The sequence below is a fragment of the Lolium rigidum genome, chromosome 6, assembly GCF_022539505.1.
Source record: "Lolium rigidum isolate FL_2022 chromosome 6, APGP_CSIRO_Lrig_0.1, whole genome shotgun sequence".
NCBI classification, from domain to species: domain Eukaryota; kingdom Viridiplantae; phylum Streptophyta; class Magnoliopsida; order Poales; family Poaceae; genus Lolium; species Lolium rigidum.
This window is the reverse complement of record NC_061513.1, coordinates 325,087,975-325,104,970: the sequence shown is the minus strand read 5'-3', so window position 1 is coordinate 325,104,970 and position 16,996 is coordinate 325,087,975. Positions and strand designations below refer to the sequence as shown.

The 16,996-nt window shown below is 44.9% G+C and overlaps 1 protein-coding gene across 1 annotated transcript; it reads left to right on the top strand.

The window, feature by feature from the left end:
- Positions 1–15,012: 15,012 nt before the first annotated feature.
- On the top strand, positions 15,013–16,724 carry LOC124666683 (UDP-glycosyltransferase 73C12-like). Its single transcript, XM_047204012.1, has one exon. The coding sequence runs from the start codon at positions 15,079–15,081 to the stop codon at positions 16,597–16,599; it is 1,521 nt and encodes a 506-aa protein (XP_047059968.1). The 5' UTR covers positions 15,013–15,078; the 3' UTR covers positions 16,600–16,724.
- Positions 16,725–16,996: the final 272 nt, after the last annotated feature.

Here is a 16,996-nt window from a genome sequence, read left to right as displayed (position 1 = left end):
TGATCAAGATCATCTATTTGTAATGCTACATGTTGTGTTTGTTGGGATCCGATGAATATTGAATACTATGTCAAGTTGATTATCAATCTATCATATATGTTATTTATGTTCTTGCATGCTCTCCGTTGCTAGTAGAGGCTCTGGCCAAGTTGATACTTGTGACTCCAAGAGGGGGTATTTATGCTCGATAGTTGGTTCATGCCTCCATTAAATCTGGGACAGTGACAGAAAGTTCTAAGGTTGTGGATGTGCTGTTGCCACTAGGGATAAAACATCGATGCTTTGTCTAAGGATATTTGTGTTAATTACATTACGCACCATACTTAATGCAATTGTCTGTTGTTTGCAACTTAATACTGGAGGGGGTTCGGTTGATAACTCTGAAGGTGGACTTTTTAGGCATAGATGCATGCTTGGATAGCGGTCTATGTACTTTGTCGTAATGCCCCGATTAAATCTCATAGTACTCATCATGATATATGTATGTGCATTGTTATGCCTTCTTTATTTGTCAATTGCCCAACTGTAATTTGTTCACCCAACATCTGTTTATCTTATGGGAGAGACACCACTAGTGAACTGTGGACCCCGGTCCTATTCTTTACATCCGAAATACAATCTACTGCAATTGTTCTTTACTTGTTCTTCGCAAACAATCATCATCTTCCACACAATACGTTTAATCCTTTGTTTACAGCAAGCCGGTGAGATTGACAACCTCACTGTTACGTTGGGGCAAAGTACTGTGATTGTGTTGTGCAGGTTCCACGTTGGCGCCGGAATCCCTGGTGTTGCGCCGCAGTACACTCCGCCGCCATCAACCTTCAACATGCTTCTTGGCTCCTACTGGTTCGATAAACCTTGGTTTCTTTCTGAGGGAAAACTTACTACTGTACGCATCACACCTTCCTCTTGGGGTTCCCAACGGACGTGTCGACTGCACGCATCAACCTCTTTTTCTGGCGCCGTTGCCGGGGAGATCAAGACACGCTGCAAGGGGAGTTTCCCACATCCAATCTCTTTACTTTGTTTTTGTCTTGCTTTGTTTTACTTTATTCACTGCTTTGTTTGCTCCTTATATCAAAAACACAAAAAAATTAGTTGCTAGTTTTACTTTATTTACTGTCTTGTTCTCTATATCAAAAACACAAAAAAAATTAGTTACTTGCATTTACTTTATTTAGTTTGCTTTATTTACTACTGCTAAAATGGGTATTGTTGAGAATACTAAGTTGTGTGATTTCACTAGCAAAAATAATAATGATTTCCTATGCACACCTATTGCTCCACCTGCTACTACAGCAGAATTCTTTGAAATTAAACCTGCTTTATTGAATCTTGTTATGAGAGAGCAATTTTCTGGTGTTAGTTCTGATGATGCTGCTGCCCATCTTAATAATTTTGTTGAACTATGTGAAATGCAAAAGTATAAGGATGTAGATGGTGACATTATAAAATTAAAATTGTTTCCTTTCTCTTTAAGAGGAAGAGCTAAAGATTGGTTGCTATCTCTCGCCTAGAAATAGTATTGACTCATGGACTAAATGTAAGGATGCTTTTATTGGTAGATATTATCCTCCCGCTAAAATTATATCTTTGAGAAGTAGCATAATGAATTTTAAGCAATTAGATAATGAACATGTTGCTCAAGCATGGGAGAGAATGAAATCTTTGATAAAGAATTGCCCTACCCATGGACTAACTACTTGGATGATCATCCAAACCTTCTATGCAGGATTGAATTTTTCTTCGCGGAACCTATTGGATTCAGATGCTGGAGGTACCTTTATGTCCATCACTTTGGGGGCGGCAACAAAGCTTCTTGATGATATGATGATAAATTACTCTGAATGGCACACGGAAAGAGCTCCACAAGGTAAGAAGGTAAATTCTGTTGAAGAAACCTCCTCCTTGAGTGATAAGATTGATGCTATTATGTCTATGCTTGTGAATGGTAGATCTAATGTTGATCCTAATAATGTTCCTTTAGCTTCATTGGTTTCCCAAGAAGAACATGTTGATGTGAACTTCATTAAAAATAATAATTTCAACAACAATGCTTATAGGAATAATTCCGGTAACAACTATAGGCCATATCCTTCTGCTAATGGTAATGGTTATGGTAATTCTTATGGGAATTCTTACAACAATAATAGGAGTGTACCCCTGGTCTTGAAGCCATGCTTAAAGAATTTATTAGTACACAAACAAGCTTTTAACAAATACGTTGAGGAAAAGCTTGATAAAATTGATATTCTTGCTTCTAAGGTTGATAGACTTGCCTCTGATGTTGATCTTTTAAAATTGAAAGTTATGCCTAATAAGGATATTGATAATAAAATTGTTACTACAGCAAATGCCATCCAAGTTCGAATTAATGAGAATATTAGATTGATGGCTGAATTGCATGCTAGGTGGGAAAGAGAAGAAAACGAAAAACTAGCTAAAGAGAATAATGTAGCTAAAGTTTGGACTATTACCACCACTAGTAATGTTAATGCTTCACATGTTGCTACACCTCGTACTATCAATGGTAAAATAATTGGTGTTGGCAATGTTACTACTCCTAGTGCAAAGCGTGCAAAATTGCTTGAAACTGCTAAAACTGCTGAAACTGATAAAACTGCTGAAATTTTTCAAAATATTGGGGACAATGATCCCATTGCTGTAGATCATAATGGTTTAGACTTTGATGATTGTCACATCTCTGAAGTTATAAAGTTCTTACAAAAACTTGCTAAAATCCCAATGCTAGTGCTATAAATTTGGCCTTTACAAAACATATTAGAAATGCTCTCATAAAAGCTAGAGAGGAGAAACTAAAACTTGAAACTTCTATTCCTAGGAAGTTAGAAGATGGTTGGGAGCCCATCATTAAGATGAGGGTCAATGATTTTGATTGTAATGCTTTATGTGATCTTGGTGCAAGTATTTTTGTTATGCCTAAGAAAATCTATGATATGCTTGACTTGCCACCATTGAAAAACTGTTATTTGGATGTTAATCTTGCTGATAATGCTATAAAGAAACCTTTGGGGAGGATTGATAATGTTCGTATTATGGTTAACAATAACCTTGTCCCCGTTGATTTTGTTATCTTGGATATTGAATGCAATGCATCTTGTCCCATTATATTGGGAAGACCTTTTCTTCGAACTGTTGGTGCTACCATTGATATGAAGGAAGGTAATATCGAATATCAATTTCCTCTCAAGAAAGGTATGGAACACTTCCCTAGAAAGAGAATGAAGTTACCTTATGATTCTATTATTAGAACAAATTATGATGTTGATGCTTCGTCTCTTTATGTTACTTGATTCACACTTTCTGCGCCTAGCTGAAAGGCGTTAAAGAAAAGCGCTTATGGGAGACAACCTATTATTTTACTTCTGCATTTTATTTTATATTTGAGTCTTGGAAGTTGTTATTACTGTAGCAACCTATCCTTATCTTTATTTTATTGCATTGTTGTGCCAAGTAAAGTCTTTGATAGTAAAGCCAATACTAGATTTGGATTACTGCGTAGGAACAGATTTCTTGCTGTCACGAATTTGAGCAGTAGTCTCGTAGACAATTTATAAAAATCTGCCAATTTACGTGCGTTATCCTCGGATATGTACGCAACTTTCATTCAATTTGGGCATTTTCATCCGAGAAAGTCCGGTGCCTCTTTAAAATTCGTCTTTACGGATCGTTCTGTTTTGACAGATTCTGCCTTTTATTTCGCATTGCCTGTTTTGCTATGTTTGATGGATTTCTTTGTTCCATTAACTTTCGGTAGCTTTGTGAAATGTCCGAAGTGTTAAGAATGATTATGTCACCTCTGAATATATGAATTATGCACTCGACCCTCTAATGAGTTTGTTTTGAATTTGGTGTGGAGAAAGTTTTCAAGGGTCAAGAGAGGAGGATGATACAATATGATCAAGAAGAGTGAAAAGTCAAAGCTTGGGGATGCCCCCGTGGTTCATCCCTGCATATTTTAAGAAGACCCAAGTGTCTAAGCTTGGGGATGCCCAAGGCATCCCTTCTTCATCGACAACTTATCAGGTTCCTCTAGTGAAACTATATTTTTATTCCGTCACATCTTATGTGCTTTACTTGGAGCGTCTGTTTGTTTTTGTTTTTGTTTTTGTTTGAATAAACCGGATCCTAGCATTCTTTGTTTGGGAGAGAGACACGCTCTGCTGTTTCGTATGAACACATGTGATCTTAGCTTCATCTTTAATGTTCATTGCGAAAGTTGAACTACTTCATTCATTGTTATATGGTTGGAAACGGAAAATGCCGCATGTGGTAAATGGTATAATGTCTTGAATAATTTGATACTTGGCAATTGGTTTGCTCATATAGATCATGTTTAAGCTCTTGCATCATGTACTTTGCACCCATTAATGAATAAGTACATAGAGCTTGTTAAAATTTGGTTTGCATGATTGATCTCTAGAGTCTAGATATTTTCTGGTTAAGGTGTTTGAACAACAAGGAGACAATATAAAGTCTTATAATAGTTACAATATGTTCATATGTGAGCTTTGCTGCACCTTTTATACTTGAGTTTGCTTCAAACAACCTTGCTAGCCTAGCCTTGTATTGAGAGGAATTCTTCTCGTGCATCCAAATCCTTGAGCCAATAACCATGCCATTTGTGTCCACCATACCTACCTACTACATGGTATTTCTCCGCCATTCCAAAGTAAATTACTTGAGTGCTACCTTTAAAATTTCTGTTCTTTGCCTTTGCAATACATAGCTCATGGGAAAATAGCCTTAAAAACTATTGTGGTGAAGAATATGTACTTATGTGTCTTATTTCTTAATAAGTTGCTTGTTGAGCGGTAACCATGTTTCTGGGGACGCCATCAACTTTTACCTTTGTTGAATATCATGTGAGTTGCTATGCATGTTCGTCTTGTCTGAAGTAAGGGAGATTTCATGATCAAATGGTTTGAGTATGCATACTGTTAGAGAAGAACATTGGGCCGCTAACTAAAGCCATGATCCATGGTGGAAGTTTCAGTTTGGACAATCAATCCTCAATCTCTTATGAGAATATTAACTGTTGTTGAATGCTTATGCATTAAAGAGGAGTCCATTATCTGTTGTCTATGTTGTCCCGGTATGGGTGTCTAAGTTGAGAATAATCAAAAGCGAGAAATCCAATGCGAGCTTTCTCCTTAGACCTTTGTACAGGCGGCATAGAGGTACCCCTTTGTGACACTTGGTTAAAACATATGCTATGCAATGATAATCCGTGTTAATCCAAGCTAATTAGGACAAGGTGCGAGCACTATTGGTATACTATGCATGAGGCTTGCAACTTATAAGATGTCTTATACATAACACATATGCTTTATTACTACCGTTGACAAAATTGTTTCTTGTTTTCAAAATGAAAAGCTCTAGCACAAATATAGTAATCCATGCTTCCCTCTGCGAAGGGCCTATCTTCTACTTTATTGTTGAGTCAGTTTACCTATTCTTTCTATCCCAGAAGCAAACACTTATGTCAACTGTGTGCATTGATTCTTACATGTTTACCTATTGCACTTGTTATATTACTTTGTGTTGACAATTATCCATGAGATAAACATGTTGAAGTTGAAAGCAACCGCTGAAACTTATATCTTCCTTTGTGTTGCTTCAATACCTTTACTTTGAATTTATTGCTTTATGAGTAACTCTTATGCAAGTCTTATTGATGCTTGTCTTGAAAGTATTATTCATGAAAAGTCTTTGCTATATGATTCATTTGTTTACTCATTATCTTCATCATTGCTTCGAATCGCTGCATTCATCTCATATGCTTACAATAGTATGATCAAGATTATGATAGCATGTCACTTCAGAAATTATCTTTGTTATCGTTTACCTACTCGAGGGCGAGTAGGAACTAAGCTTGGGGATGCTTGATACGTCTCAAACGTATCTATAATTTCTTATGTTCCATGATACTTTTATGATGATACTCACATGTTTTATACACATTATATGTCATATTTATGCATTTTCCGGCACTAACCTATTGACGAGATGCCGAAGAACCAGTTGTTGTTTTCTGCTGTTTTTGGTTTCAGAAATCCTAGTAAGGAAATATTCTCGGAATTGGACAAAATCAACGCCCAGGGGCCTATTTTTCCACGAAGCTTCCAGAAGTCCGAAGAGGAAATGAAGTGGGGCCACGAGGTGGCCACACAACAGGGCGGCGCGGCCCAAGCCCTGGCCGCGCCGGCCTGTTGTGTGGGGCCCCGTGACGCCCCTTGACCTGCCCTTCCGCCTACTTAAAGTCTTCGTCGCGAAACCCCCAGTACCGAGAGCCACGATACGGAAAACCTTCCAGAGACGCCGCCGCCGCCAATCCCATCTTGGGGGATTCAGGAGATCGACTCCGGCACCCTGCCGGAGAGGGGAATCATCTCCCGGAGGTCTCTTCATCGCCATGATCGCCTCCGGATCGATGTGTGAGTAGTCCACCCCTGGACTATGGGTCCATAGCAGTAGCTAGATGGTTGTCTTCTCCTCATTGTGCTATCATGTTAGATCTTGTGAGCTGCCTATCATGATCAAGATCATCTATTTGTAATGCTACATGTTGTGTTTGTTGGGATCCGATGAATATTGAATACTATGTCAAGTTGATTATCAATCTATCATATATGTTATTTATGTTCTTGCATGCTCTCCGTTGCTAGTGGAGGCTCTGGCCAAGTTGATACTTGTGACTCCAAGAGGGGGTATTTATGCTCCATAGTGGGTTCATGCCTCCATTAAATGCGGGACGAGTGACGAAAAGTTCTAAGGTTGTGGATGTGTTGTTGCCATTAGGGATAAAATATCGATGCTTTGTCTAAGGATATTTGTGTTGATTACATTACGCACCATACTTAATGCAATTGTCTGTTGTTTGCAACTTAATACTGGAGGGGGTTCGGATGATAACCTGAAGGTGGAATTTTTAGGCATAGATGCATGGTGGATAGCGGTCTATGTACTTTGTCGTAATGCCCTGATTAAATCTCATAGTACTCATCATGATATATGTATGTGCATTGTTATGCCTTCTTTATTTGTCAATTGCCCAACTGTAATTTGTTCACCCAACATCTGTTTATCTTATGGGAGAGACACCACTAGTGAACTGTGGACCCCGGTCCTATTCTTTACATCTGAAATACAATCTCACCGCAATTGTTCTTTACTTGTTCTTCGCAAACAATCATCATCTTCAACACAATACGTTTAATCCTTTGTTTACAGCAAGCCGGTGAGATTGACAACCTCACTGTTACGTTGGGGCAAAGTACTGTGATTGTGTTGTGCATGTTCCACGTTGGCGCCGGAATCCCTGGTGTTGCGCCGCACTACACTCCGCCGCCATCAACCTTCAACGTGCTTCTTGGCTCCTACTGGTTCGATAAACCTTGGTTTCTTTCTGAGGGAAAACTTGCTACTGTACGCATCACACCTTCCACTTGGGGTTCCCAACGGACGTGTCAACTGCACGCATCAATGTTACCATGTCATGAGCATCTGCTCATGCATATGCTGTGTGAGCATGCTAAGAGATGGACTGGATCCACTGGATCCACTCCAGGTATAAGTTATACCTTGCTCCAGCTCCTAGATGGTCATGTTTTGTTGTTGTTGAGCTTTGCTTGATGGTTTTGGTTAACTTGCCCTTCTCCTCCTTGCTCCTGGATGATCTTGCTTATGTTCCCATGTCTCTGGTTGGATTGGCTTTGATTGGTTTGGAGAAACTGGATGGTTTCTAGGGTTTGGCTATGTTCTTGAGCAAGAACAGCTATGAACTGTTACTGTTCAGCCTTTGCTGCTTGCTGATGTTGATCTGGTCGACTGGGATGGACACACAAGCTGTCTCTGCCTATTTGTAGTATCTGGTGGTTCTCCCTTGCATTGACACACATGCATGTGCAATGTGATGACAAGGATTGGTTGCCTGGCTGTTGGGCATGCAATGCAGCTTGTGAGTTGTGTGTGTGCTTGAAGTGGAAACTTGAGGCCATCATTGCTCTAACTTGGTCTGTTGATGTCTATCTCACTCTTTGGCATGGTTTTGAACATTGACTAGTCGCATTGCCACTTGTATTATCACAATCTGTTTGGTTTTCATGTGTATATAGGTTCAAGACTTCATTGATCCAGAGACAAGAAGATCAAGACTTGTAGTTTAGGATTTTTATTTATAAATCCATACTTGTAATCTTCTTTTGTTTTCTTTATTATGTTGCTTATTCTTGTATAAATAAATGATGTAAAGACAATGTATATGTGTGTATGTTCAATAAAGCTCAAGGTTTCATTAAGAGCTTTTATATATTTATTTGAGATTCAATTATGAATTATTTGTGTAAATGTGATGTGATTTTGAATTATGAATTCATAATTCATTTATATATTGGTTACTTTATACTTCTATTGTTTGAATTCAAATTTAAAATGCCAAATCAAATTTCCCTCCTAAAAACCTAACTTTCAAAAGAGTTCATGCCGAAATTCATAGCACTCATGTTGCTCTAACCCTAATAACAACGAGAGAGAAACCTCGATCACTCTTAGGTTTTATGCAATAAAGCGCGAAAATTTCCCCCGTTTTGCGATGAAATGCACATCCCATTTCTAAATCTACCCTTCGTTTGTCCGATGTTCTGGGATATTATAGCCTCTCCCCCTCAACAGAAACTTCGTCCCGAAGTTGTAGTTGAGGTACCTGAATAGCTCGGGGTAGGATTTTCTGAGATCATCTTCCTTTTCCCAAGTTGCTTCTCGCTCGGGGTGATGCTTCCATTGTACTTTGCAGTATTTGATTGCCCTATTCATTAGCTTCTTCCAATGTTCTTCCAGTATGTTCGCTGGTATTTCAACATAAGTTAAGTCTGATTGCAACTCTAGCTCTTCATGTGAAACTGGGTCATCTGGTGCTTTCAAACACTTCATAAGTTGAGATACATGAAATACGTTGTGAATCAAGCTCAACTTCTCTGGTAATTCTAACTCGAAAGCCGTCTCTCTGTTCTGGATGAGTATCTTGAATGGTCCTATATATCGAGGACTTAACTTTCCTTTCACTCTGAACCTCTTTAATCCTTTCATTGGGCTGACCTTCAAGTAAACCATGTCTCCAACCTTGGGTTCCCACAACCTTCTTTTCTGGTCGGCATAACTCTTCTGTCGACTCTGAGCTATTTTGAGTCTATCTCTGATAATCTCGATGAATCCTTGTCTCTCCTTGATATAATCCAGTGCAAACTCTTTATTTTCTCTTGTTTCTAACCAACAAATTGGAGATCTGCACTTCCTTCCATAGAGTGCTTCATATGGTCCCATTTGAATACTACTTTGGTAACTGTTGTTGTATGAAAACTCTGCTAGGTTGAGATGTGCTCGTCTCGCCCGTCGGCGTCCACCATATATAGCCACGACGGGATGGGAAACGGCGTTCGCGCAGGTGTTGCCACTCACGGGAACCACCACCCTCACGCGGGAACCAGTAATCGCCGGCGGCAGGCCTCAATGGGACGTTAAACATTTTTTTGCAGGAAAATTATGAGAGCTTTATTCATCTACGAACACACTTGAATCATCATCCTGAATGCTGACGACCAGAAAGTCAGGGATACAATCAAGCCAGCTACCCGTGTCCATGAGCGTGCAAGCCAATTTGGCACAAAGATGGGCAGGGGTATTTGCTGCTCTTGAAACATGCTGAACTGAAAAATAAATAAAGTTTACAACTAGCTCTCCGATCTCTTGAAGAATAGGTATCACAGCTGAACGTGAACCATGATGAGTGTTCCAGAGTTGAACTAATTCCAGGCAATCAGTCTCCATCACCACTCTTTGGAAGCCTCTGTGCTTTGCGACAATGACACCCTCACGGAGAGCCAAAGTCTCTGCAATAAGAGGATTAGAAATACCGAAGAGAGGTTTGCTCCAAGCTCCTAGATAGGCAGAACGTGATCGTGCAACACCACCGGTGCCACCTTTCCGAGCTTCCATGGACAAGCCACCATCGGTGTTTACTTTGATCATGTCATCGTCTGGTGGTCGCCAACCGTGGCCAGGAAGAACTTTTGCCAGCCTACTCGGGATAGCAATCACAACAAGTGCTTCCTTTGCCATTTTCACAGACTGGACCGGGTCAAAACTTCCCCTATCATGTGTCCAGCTATTCCTTGAACTCCAGATCGCCCACATAGTTGTGATGATTTTTGCACGATCTGAATCCAAGAACATTGTGTCGCAGAGAATATGTCTCGACCAAGTCACGGGGTGGAGCATCGGAAATGAGAAATCCATCCAAGACTGGGCCATGTCCCAAAACCTTCTTGCATGATCACATGTGATTAGCGCATGCAATAAGTCTTCATCCGCTGCAAGGAAGATTTTACATCTACCAATCTGGGCGATATGTCTATGCTTCAAGATGCTCTCCACCGGCAGGATACCACGAATAACCCTCCACCAGAATACACGCACATTCGGCATAACATTCAGCTTCCATAAGGTAGACCACATCTGTTTTTGTGTTGTTGAGGTTTCTGTAACCATCCCTTCGTCTAGAGCAGAGTGCTCGTTGCGACTCATGAGAGCATGGTACGCTGATTTTACAGAATATATGCATGTCTTCTCGAGGGACCAAGCCCAAAAATCTTCACCTCCCTGACGCCTAAGAGGAATATTTAAAATTGCATCTGCCTCCGGTGCCATGAAGTTATCACAAATCAAATCAATTTTCCAGCACCCTGACTCAAGATCAATGAGATCAGAAACTAGGTTGATTTCATCCCTCCTAGTCTGCACAGTTGGTTGCAAAGAGCGACACCCTGGTATCCATTTATCTTGCCACACAGATATTGTCAGACAATTTCCAATGCGTTTGAGTAGCCCTTGTTGGAGGGCTTCTCTCCCAGCTACAATCGCTTTCCAGGTAGTAGACAAATTCCTCGGAACTGTGGCCTGCAGAAAATCCATCCCTGGAAAGTACTTGCCCTTGAGAACCTTTGCACAAAGCGTGTCTAGGTTCATCATTAGTATCCAGCCATGTTAGCCAAGCAAGGCCAGGTTGAACAACTCTAGATCTCCGAAACCCATGCCACCTTTTACTTTTGGTGCAATCAGAGTGTCCCATGCAACCCAATGAAGGGAACGACGATCAAGGGAACTGCTGCACCAATATTTTGCAATACATGACCTCAAATTTTTGCAAACTTTCTTGGTCAATCTGAAACAACTCATACTGAGTATAGGAATGGCTTGGATTACTGTCTTCAGAAACACTTCCCTCCCAGCACATGATAGAATCCTCTCACAGCCTTGAATTCTACCCCGGATTCGATTGGCAATATAGTCGAATGACCCACTGGTAATACGACCAACAGCAGTAGGTAAACCCAAGTAGCGCTCACTGAAGGCCTCCACTGGAATACCTAGGAGTCGTTTCAAACTCCGCCGAATCTGATCAGGAGTGTTTGGGCTGAAGAAAATTGAGCTTTTTTCTCTATTCACGCATTGTCCCGAGCACTCTCCATATATCCGCAGAATATCATTTAATCTCTCCCCACTTTGGACCGATGCACTCATAAATATAAGACTGTCATCAGTGAACACTAAGTGACTAATCCATGATGCTCGATAACTTACTTTTATTCCCCTATCCACCAAAATCCCGCCAAAATGATTCAGTAGAGCCGTGAAACCCTAGGCACATAGCAGGAATAAATAAGGCGAGATAGGGTTGCCTTGCCGTAATCCACGGGAGGGTGTGAAAAACGGCAGAAGCTCCCCATTCATGCGGACAGAGAACCGTACTGAAGAGACGCACTTCAGAATCGGTCTCACTATGTTTTTACTGAAGCTAATCCTCAGCATAATTGCCTCTAGAAAATGCCATTCCACCCGATCGTATGCCTTCATCATATCGAGCTTTACTGCACACGAATGGTTTCTTCCTTTCTTTCTCCTCCTAAGCGCATGGACACACTCATAAGAAACCAAGACATTATCAGTCATAAGCCGCCCAGGCACAAAAGCACTCTGCTCTTCTCCAATAATATCATCTAAATAGAATCGCGGTCTATTAGCAATGCACTTAGCACCAATCTTATATAGTACCGAGCACAAGGAGGCGGGTCTGTATTGAGAAATCTTTTGTGGGTGTTTCACTTTTGGTATCAACGTAATAGACGTGTCGTTCATACCAAGAGGTAGCGCCCCACCATTCAGAAAATCCATAACGGCATGTACAACATCATCTTTCAGCAGCTCCCAGCGCCTCTGGAAAAACCCTGCAGTAAAACCATCAACCCCGGGGGCCTTGGACGGAGCCATCTGAAATAGAGCTTTTGTGATCTCCTCCTCCGGTTAAGTTGCATCCATCCCAACGTTCATTTGTTCAGTAACCTTAGGCTCAACTAGATGTAGTAATTCATCCATATCCCTGAAGCCTTGGGACTGGCATAGTGCTTGATAAAAGTTCTGTACCTCCCCATGAATTACATCCATATTCTCACAAACTGAACCATCGGCCAGTTCTAGCCGCTCAATTTTGTTCGTGCGTTTTCTCTAGGCTGCCTGACGGTGAAAATATGATGTGTTCTTGTCCCCCTCACGAAGCCAAAGGACACACGATCGCTGCTTCATCCAAATTTCTTCTTGTTGGAGAGCTTGCTTTAGCTTTTTAACAATCGCCTTCTCCTCATTAGTTGGGCCACGGCCCACTGAGCTCGATTGCAGCCGAACCAACCTCTGCCGAAGTTTTCGGACCGTGCGAGCTAAACTTCCAAACTCTGCATCTCCCCAGGTACCGAGTTTCGTTTGGAGGCGTTGCAGAGCTGTAACTATGCCTTGAAGTCCCTGTTGGCCAGACCCACTCGACCAGTTGTCAGCCACCAACTTGTCATAATCATAGTGAGTCTGCCAAACATTCTCATACCGAAACTGTCGAGCACCCCTCCTATGATCAGCCAGACGTTCACGAAGATTTGTAAGAACAAAACAATGGTCTAACTCCGTAGAGACGATGTGCCGAACTTGAGTATGTTCAAAGCGAGCCAAGAAAGTAGCATTAGCAAACGCTCTGTCAATTCTTGCTTTAACATTGTTTTCACCCTGTTCACGATTGTCAATGGGACGTTAAACCGTCATTAACGAGTTTAACGATGTCAATGGAATATAATACGTCTGCATCGCTGAAATACCCGACGCAAACTGTCATCACGGCCAGTATATCATCCGCGAACCGACAGAAATAGAGGCATGCGGGCATTAACTTTGTATCGGCCCGCTGAAGATGTCTTACCAAATGCTATCACCTCATTATAGTCACCGTCCCCAGGCCAGATACAGATGTGGGAGCTGCAAGTTGCAGCTCCTTCTTCTACCTCGGGTTGCCTCACACAACACACCTGAACTCAAGAACAAGAAGAGGATTTTGGCCTCGGACTGCCTCTCACAGCCGAGCTTTTCTTTCTATTCTCTTGTCAAATAAACATGATGAATACAATGGCTTAAATAGACTCACTAACTCGGGCGCTGCCCACTAACTCACGCACTAACCCATGACTCAACTTCTCCTAGAATCACCCGGGATACATGAGACTCGGGCAACACACGCACCTAAATACATATGCAACGACTAGATAATCTAGCTTGACCGATTCACTCAGTCCATCACCGTGACTCACCGGATTACTCGGCCAGGCCCTACACCTTCACGCACGTCACCGCATCGCACGAGTGCTCGGCATCGCACCTTGCCGTTTCTCACGGCCACCGGCATCTCACCTTTTGCGTGCTATGAATCAGCCCGAGAATTCCCTAAAGCATCTACTACATGCGTAACGAAACAAACAAATGCAGATACATAAATCAAGATTAAAGCTAACAATCACCCCCTAATCTTGATTCTCACTTCTTCATTGAGCTTCAAAGAAGACATGGCCGGTCACAGCCGAGCAGCGCCTTCTCTTCTTCATGGATGGCATCACGCCACCACAGACCGGCATTACGCCGATCCTCGTGACGGCACCATGCTGCCGTACATCTTCTTTGCGGTATCACACCGCCCCCTCCTTGTCGCGGCATCGCAACGCACTCGGCTGCTAGCAGCATCACAACGCCGGCAGCCTTCATCTCGCGCGGCCATCCTCCACCTCGCATGGAGTTCGCCGCCTCCACCATGGTCGGCTTCAACGGCATCTCACCGCCGATGCCGCAGGCCTCCGGGATCATCCGGCTCTGATACCAATTGTTGGAGCTGCAACTTGCAGCTCCTTCTTCTACCTCGGGTTGCCTCACGCAACACACACGCAACACACCTGAACTCAAGAATAAGAAGAGGATTTTGGCCTCGGACTGCCTCTCACAGCCGAGCTTTTCTTTCTATTCTCTTGTCAAATAAACATGATGAATACAATGGCTTAAATAGACTCACTAACTCTGGGCGCTGCCCACTAACTCACGCACTAACCCATGACTCAACTTCTCCTAGAATCACTCCAGGATACATGAGACTCGGGCAACACACGCACCTAAATACATATGCAACGACTAGATAATCTAGCTTGACTGATTCACTCAGTCCATCACCGTGACTCACCGGATTACTCGGCCAGGCCCTACACCTTCACGCACGTCACTGCATCGCACAGTGCCTGGCATCGCACCTTGCCGTTTCTCACGGCCACTGGCATCTCACCTTTTGCGTGCTATGAATCAGCCCGAGAATTCCCTAAAGCATCTACTACATGCAGAACGAAACAAACAAATGCAGATACATAAATCAAGATTAAAGCTAACAACAGATCCATGCGCACATGGAGTAGCCTCCACGCTCCTATAATTGAGTGTTGACTACCTCCACGATCTCAACGCCACGTCGTCACCACGGGCGTCACGCAGCACATATATAGCCTCGACAACTGAGCTCTGACTAGCTGCCTACCGATATCGATACATATTACATACTCGGACCAGTCGCCGCCGCCACAGCTGCACTGCAAGTGATCAGTGAGCCAGAGGAGCGAGAGAGATCGGGTCGAGCTGCCGTGCCCCCGATCGATGGCGACGTCGTCGGAGCTGCACTTCGTGCTGGTGCCGCTGGCGGCGCAGGGCCACATCATCCCGATGGTGGACGTGGCGCGCCTCATCGCCGCGTGCGGCCCGCGGGTCACCATCGTCACCACGCCCGTCAACGCCGCGCGCAACAGGGCCACCGTCGACGGCGCCAGGACGGCGGGCCTCCCCCTCGACCTCGTCGAGCTCCCGCTCTCCGGCCCGCGGCACGGCCTCCCGGAGGGGATGGAGGCCGTCGACCAGGTGATAGGGCACGAACCGGCCATGTACATCAAGTTCTTAAGTGCCATCTGGGACCTGGCCGGGCCGCTGGAGGAGTACATCCGAGCGCTTCCTCGCCGGCCCGTGTGCCTCGTAGCCGACGCGTCCAGCCCGTGGACGGCGCCGGTGTGCGCGCGTCTCGGCATCCCGAGGCTCGTGATGCACTTTCCGTCGGCTTACTTCCAGCTCGCCGTCCACTGCCTGACCGCACACGGCGTGCATGATCGCGTCGACGAGATGGAGCCGTTCGAGGTGCCGGGCTTCCCGGTGCGCGCCGTCGGGTGCAAGGCCACGGTTCGAGGCTTCTTCCAGTACCCCGGACTCGAAAAGGAGCACCAAGACGCGCTCGACGCCGAAGCCACCGCCGACGGCCTGCTCTTCAACACGTTCCGCGGCATCGAGGGCACCTTCCTCGACGCGTACGCGGCGGCGCTCGGTAAGACGACGTGGGCCGTCGGGCCGACCTGCGCCTCGAGCAGCATGGTCGATGATGCGGACTCCAAGGCCGGCCGCGGCAAACCCGCGGACGTCGACACCGGGCACATCGTTTCGTGGCTCGACGCCCGGCAGCAGGCGTCCGTCCTGTACGTCAGCTTCGGCAGCATCACGCAGCTGACGGCGAAGCAGCTCGCCGAGCTCGCACGCGGCCTCGAGGCGTCGGGGCGGCCGTTCGTCTGGGCCATCAAGGAGGCCAAAACCGACGCTGCTGTCAGGGCTCTGCTCGACGACGAGGGGTTCGAGGCGCGCGTCAAGGACAGGGGCCTCCTCGTGCGGGGCTGGGCGCCGCAGGTCACCATCCTCTCGCATCCGGCCGTGGGCGGCTTCCTCACGCACTGCGGCTGGAACGGCACGCTGGAGGCTCTCTCCCTGGGCGTGCCGGCGCTGACTTGGCCCACCATCGCCGACCAGTTCTGCAGCGAGATGCTGCTCGTGGACGTGCTCGGCGTCGGCGTCAGGTCCGGCGTCAAGATCCCCGCTATGTACGTCCCCAAGGAGGGCGAGGGGGTTCAGGTAACGAGCGGCGACGTGGAGAAGGCGATCGCCGAGCTTATGGGCGATGAGCCGGAGGCGGCGGCGAGAAGGACCAAGGCCAAGGAGATCGCCGCCGAGGCGAGGGCGGCCATGGTGGAAGGCGGGTCGTCGCACTCCGACCTGACGGACTTGATCAGCTACGTCTCGGAGCTTTCGAGAAAGAGGGGACACGAGAACTCGACGGCGCTGCCTTCCGCGGCGGCAGAGCTCTGAGGCGAGGACGGCGGGAAGATGTGGAACAGCACAGTCCGAGTCAAGCTGCATGATGCCAATGTCAGCGTAGGATACTGCAGTCCGGTTGACCAAATAAAATTTCTAGTAATCGCATTGCGACAACATGCGAATCCCCTTCTTGGCGTTCGACCGCCTGCGCGCTCGCGCGGCGCAAAGACCATTCCCTTTCTGTCTTTTGTTTCTGAAACGGTACGTTTTGTCGTTTTGCTCTTTTAATTCGGTCCCGGCTGCATGTCACCTTTTACACCCGCCCATGCACCTTGCATGATGCATGCTGCAGGAGCAGCTGGGTCCCGCCCATGATTCTCAGCTTTTGGCCATGATGGCTGCATCCATGGTCGATCATGTGCGCGCATGCAATGGTGAGTTTTTTTTT

What these genes read in the sequence shown, in the direction of transcription:
- LOC124666683 (XM_047204012.1), top strand. Translation starts at nt 15,079, where the DNA reads ATGGCGACGTCGTCGGAGCTGCACTTCGTGCTGGTGCCGCTGGCGGCG.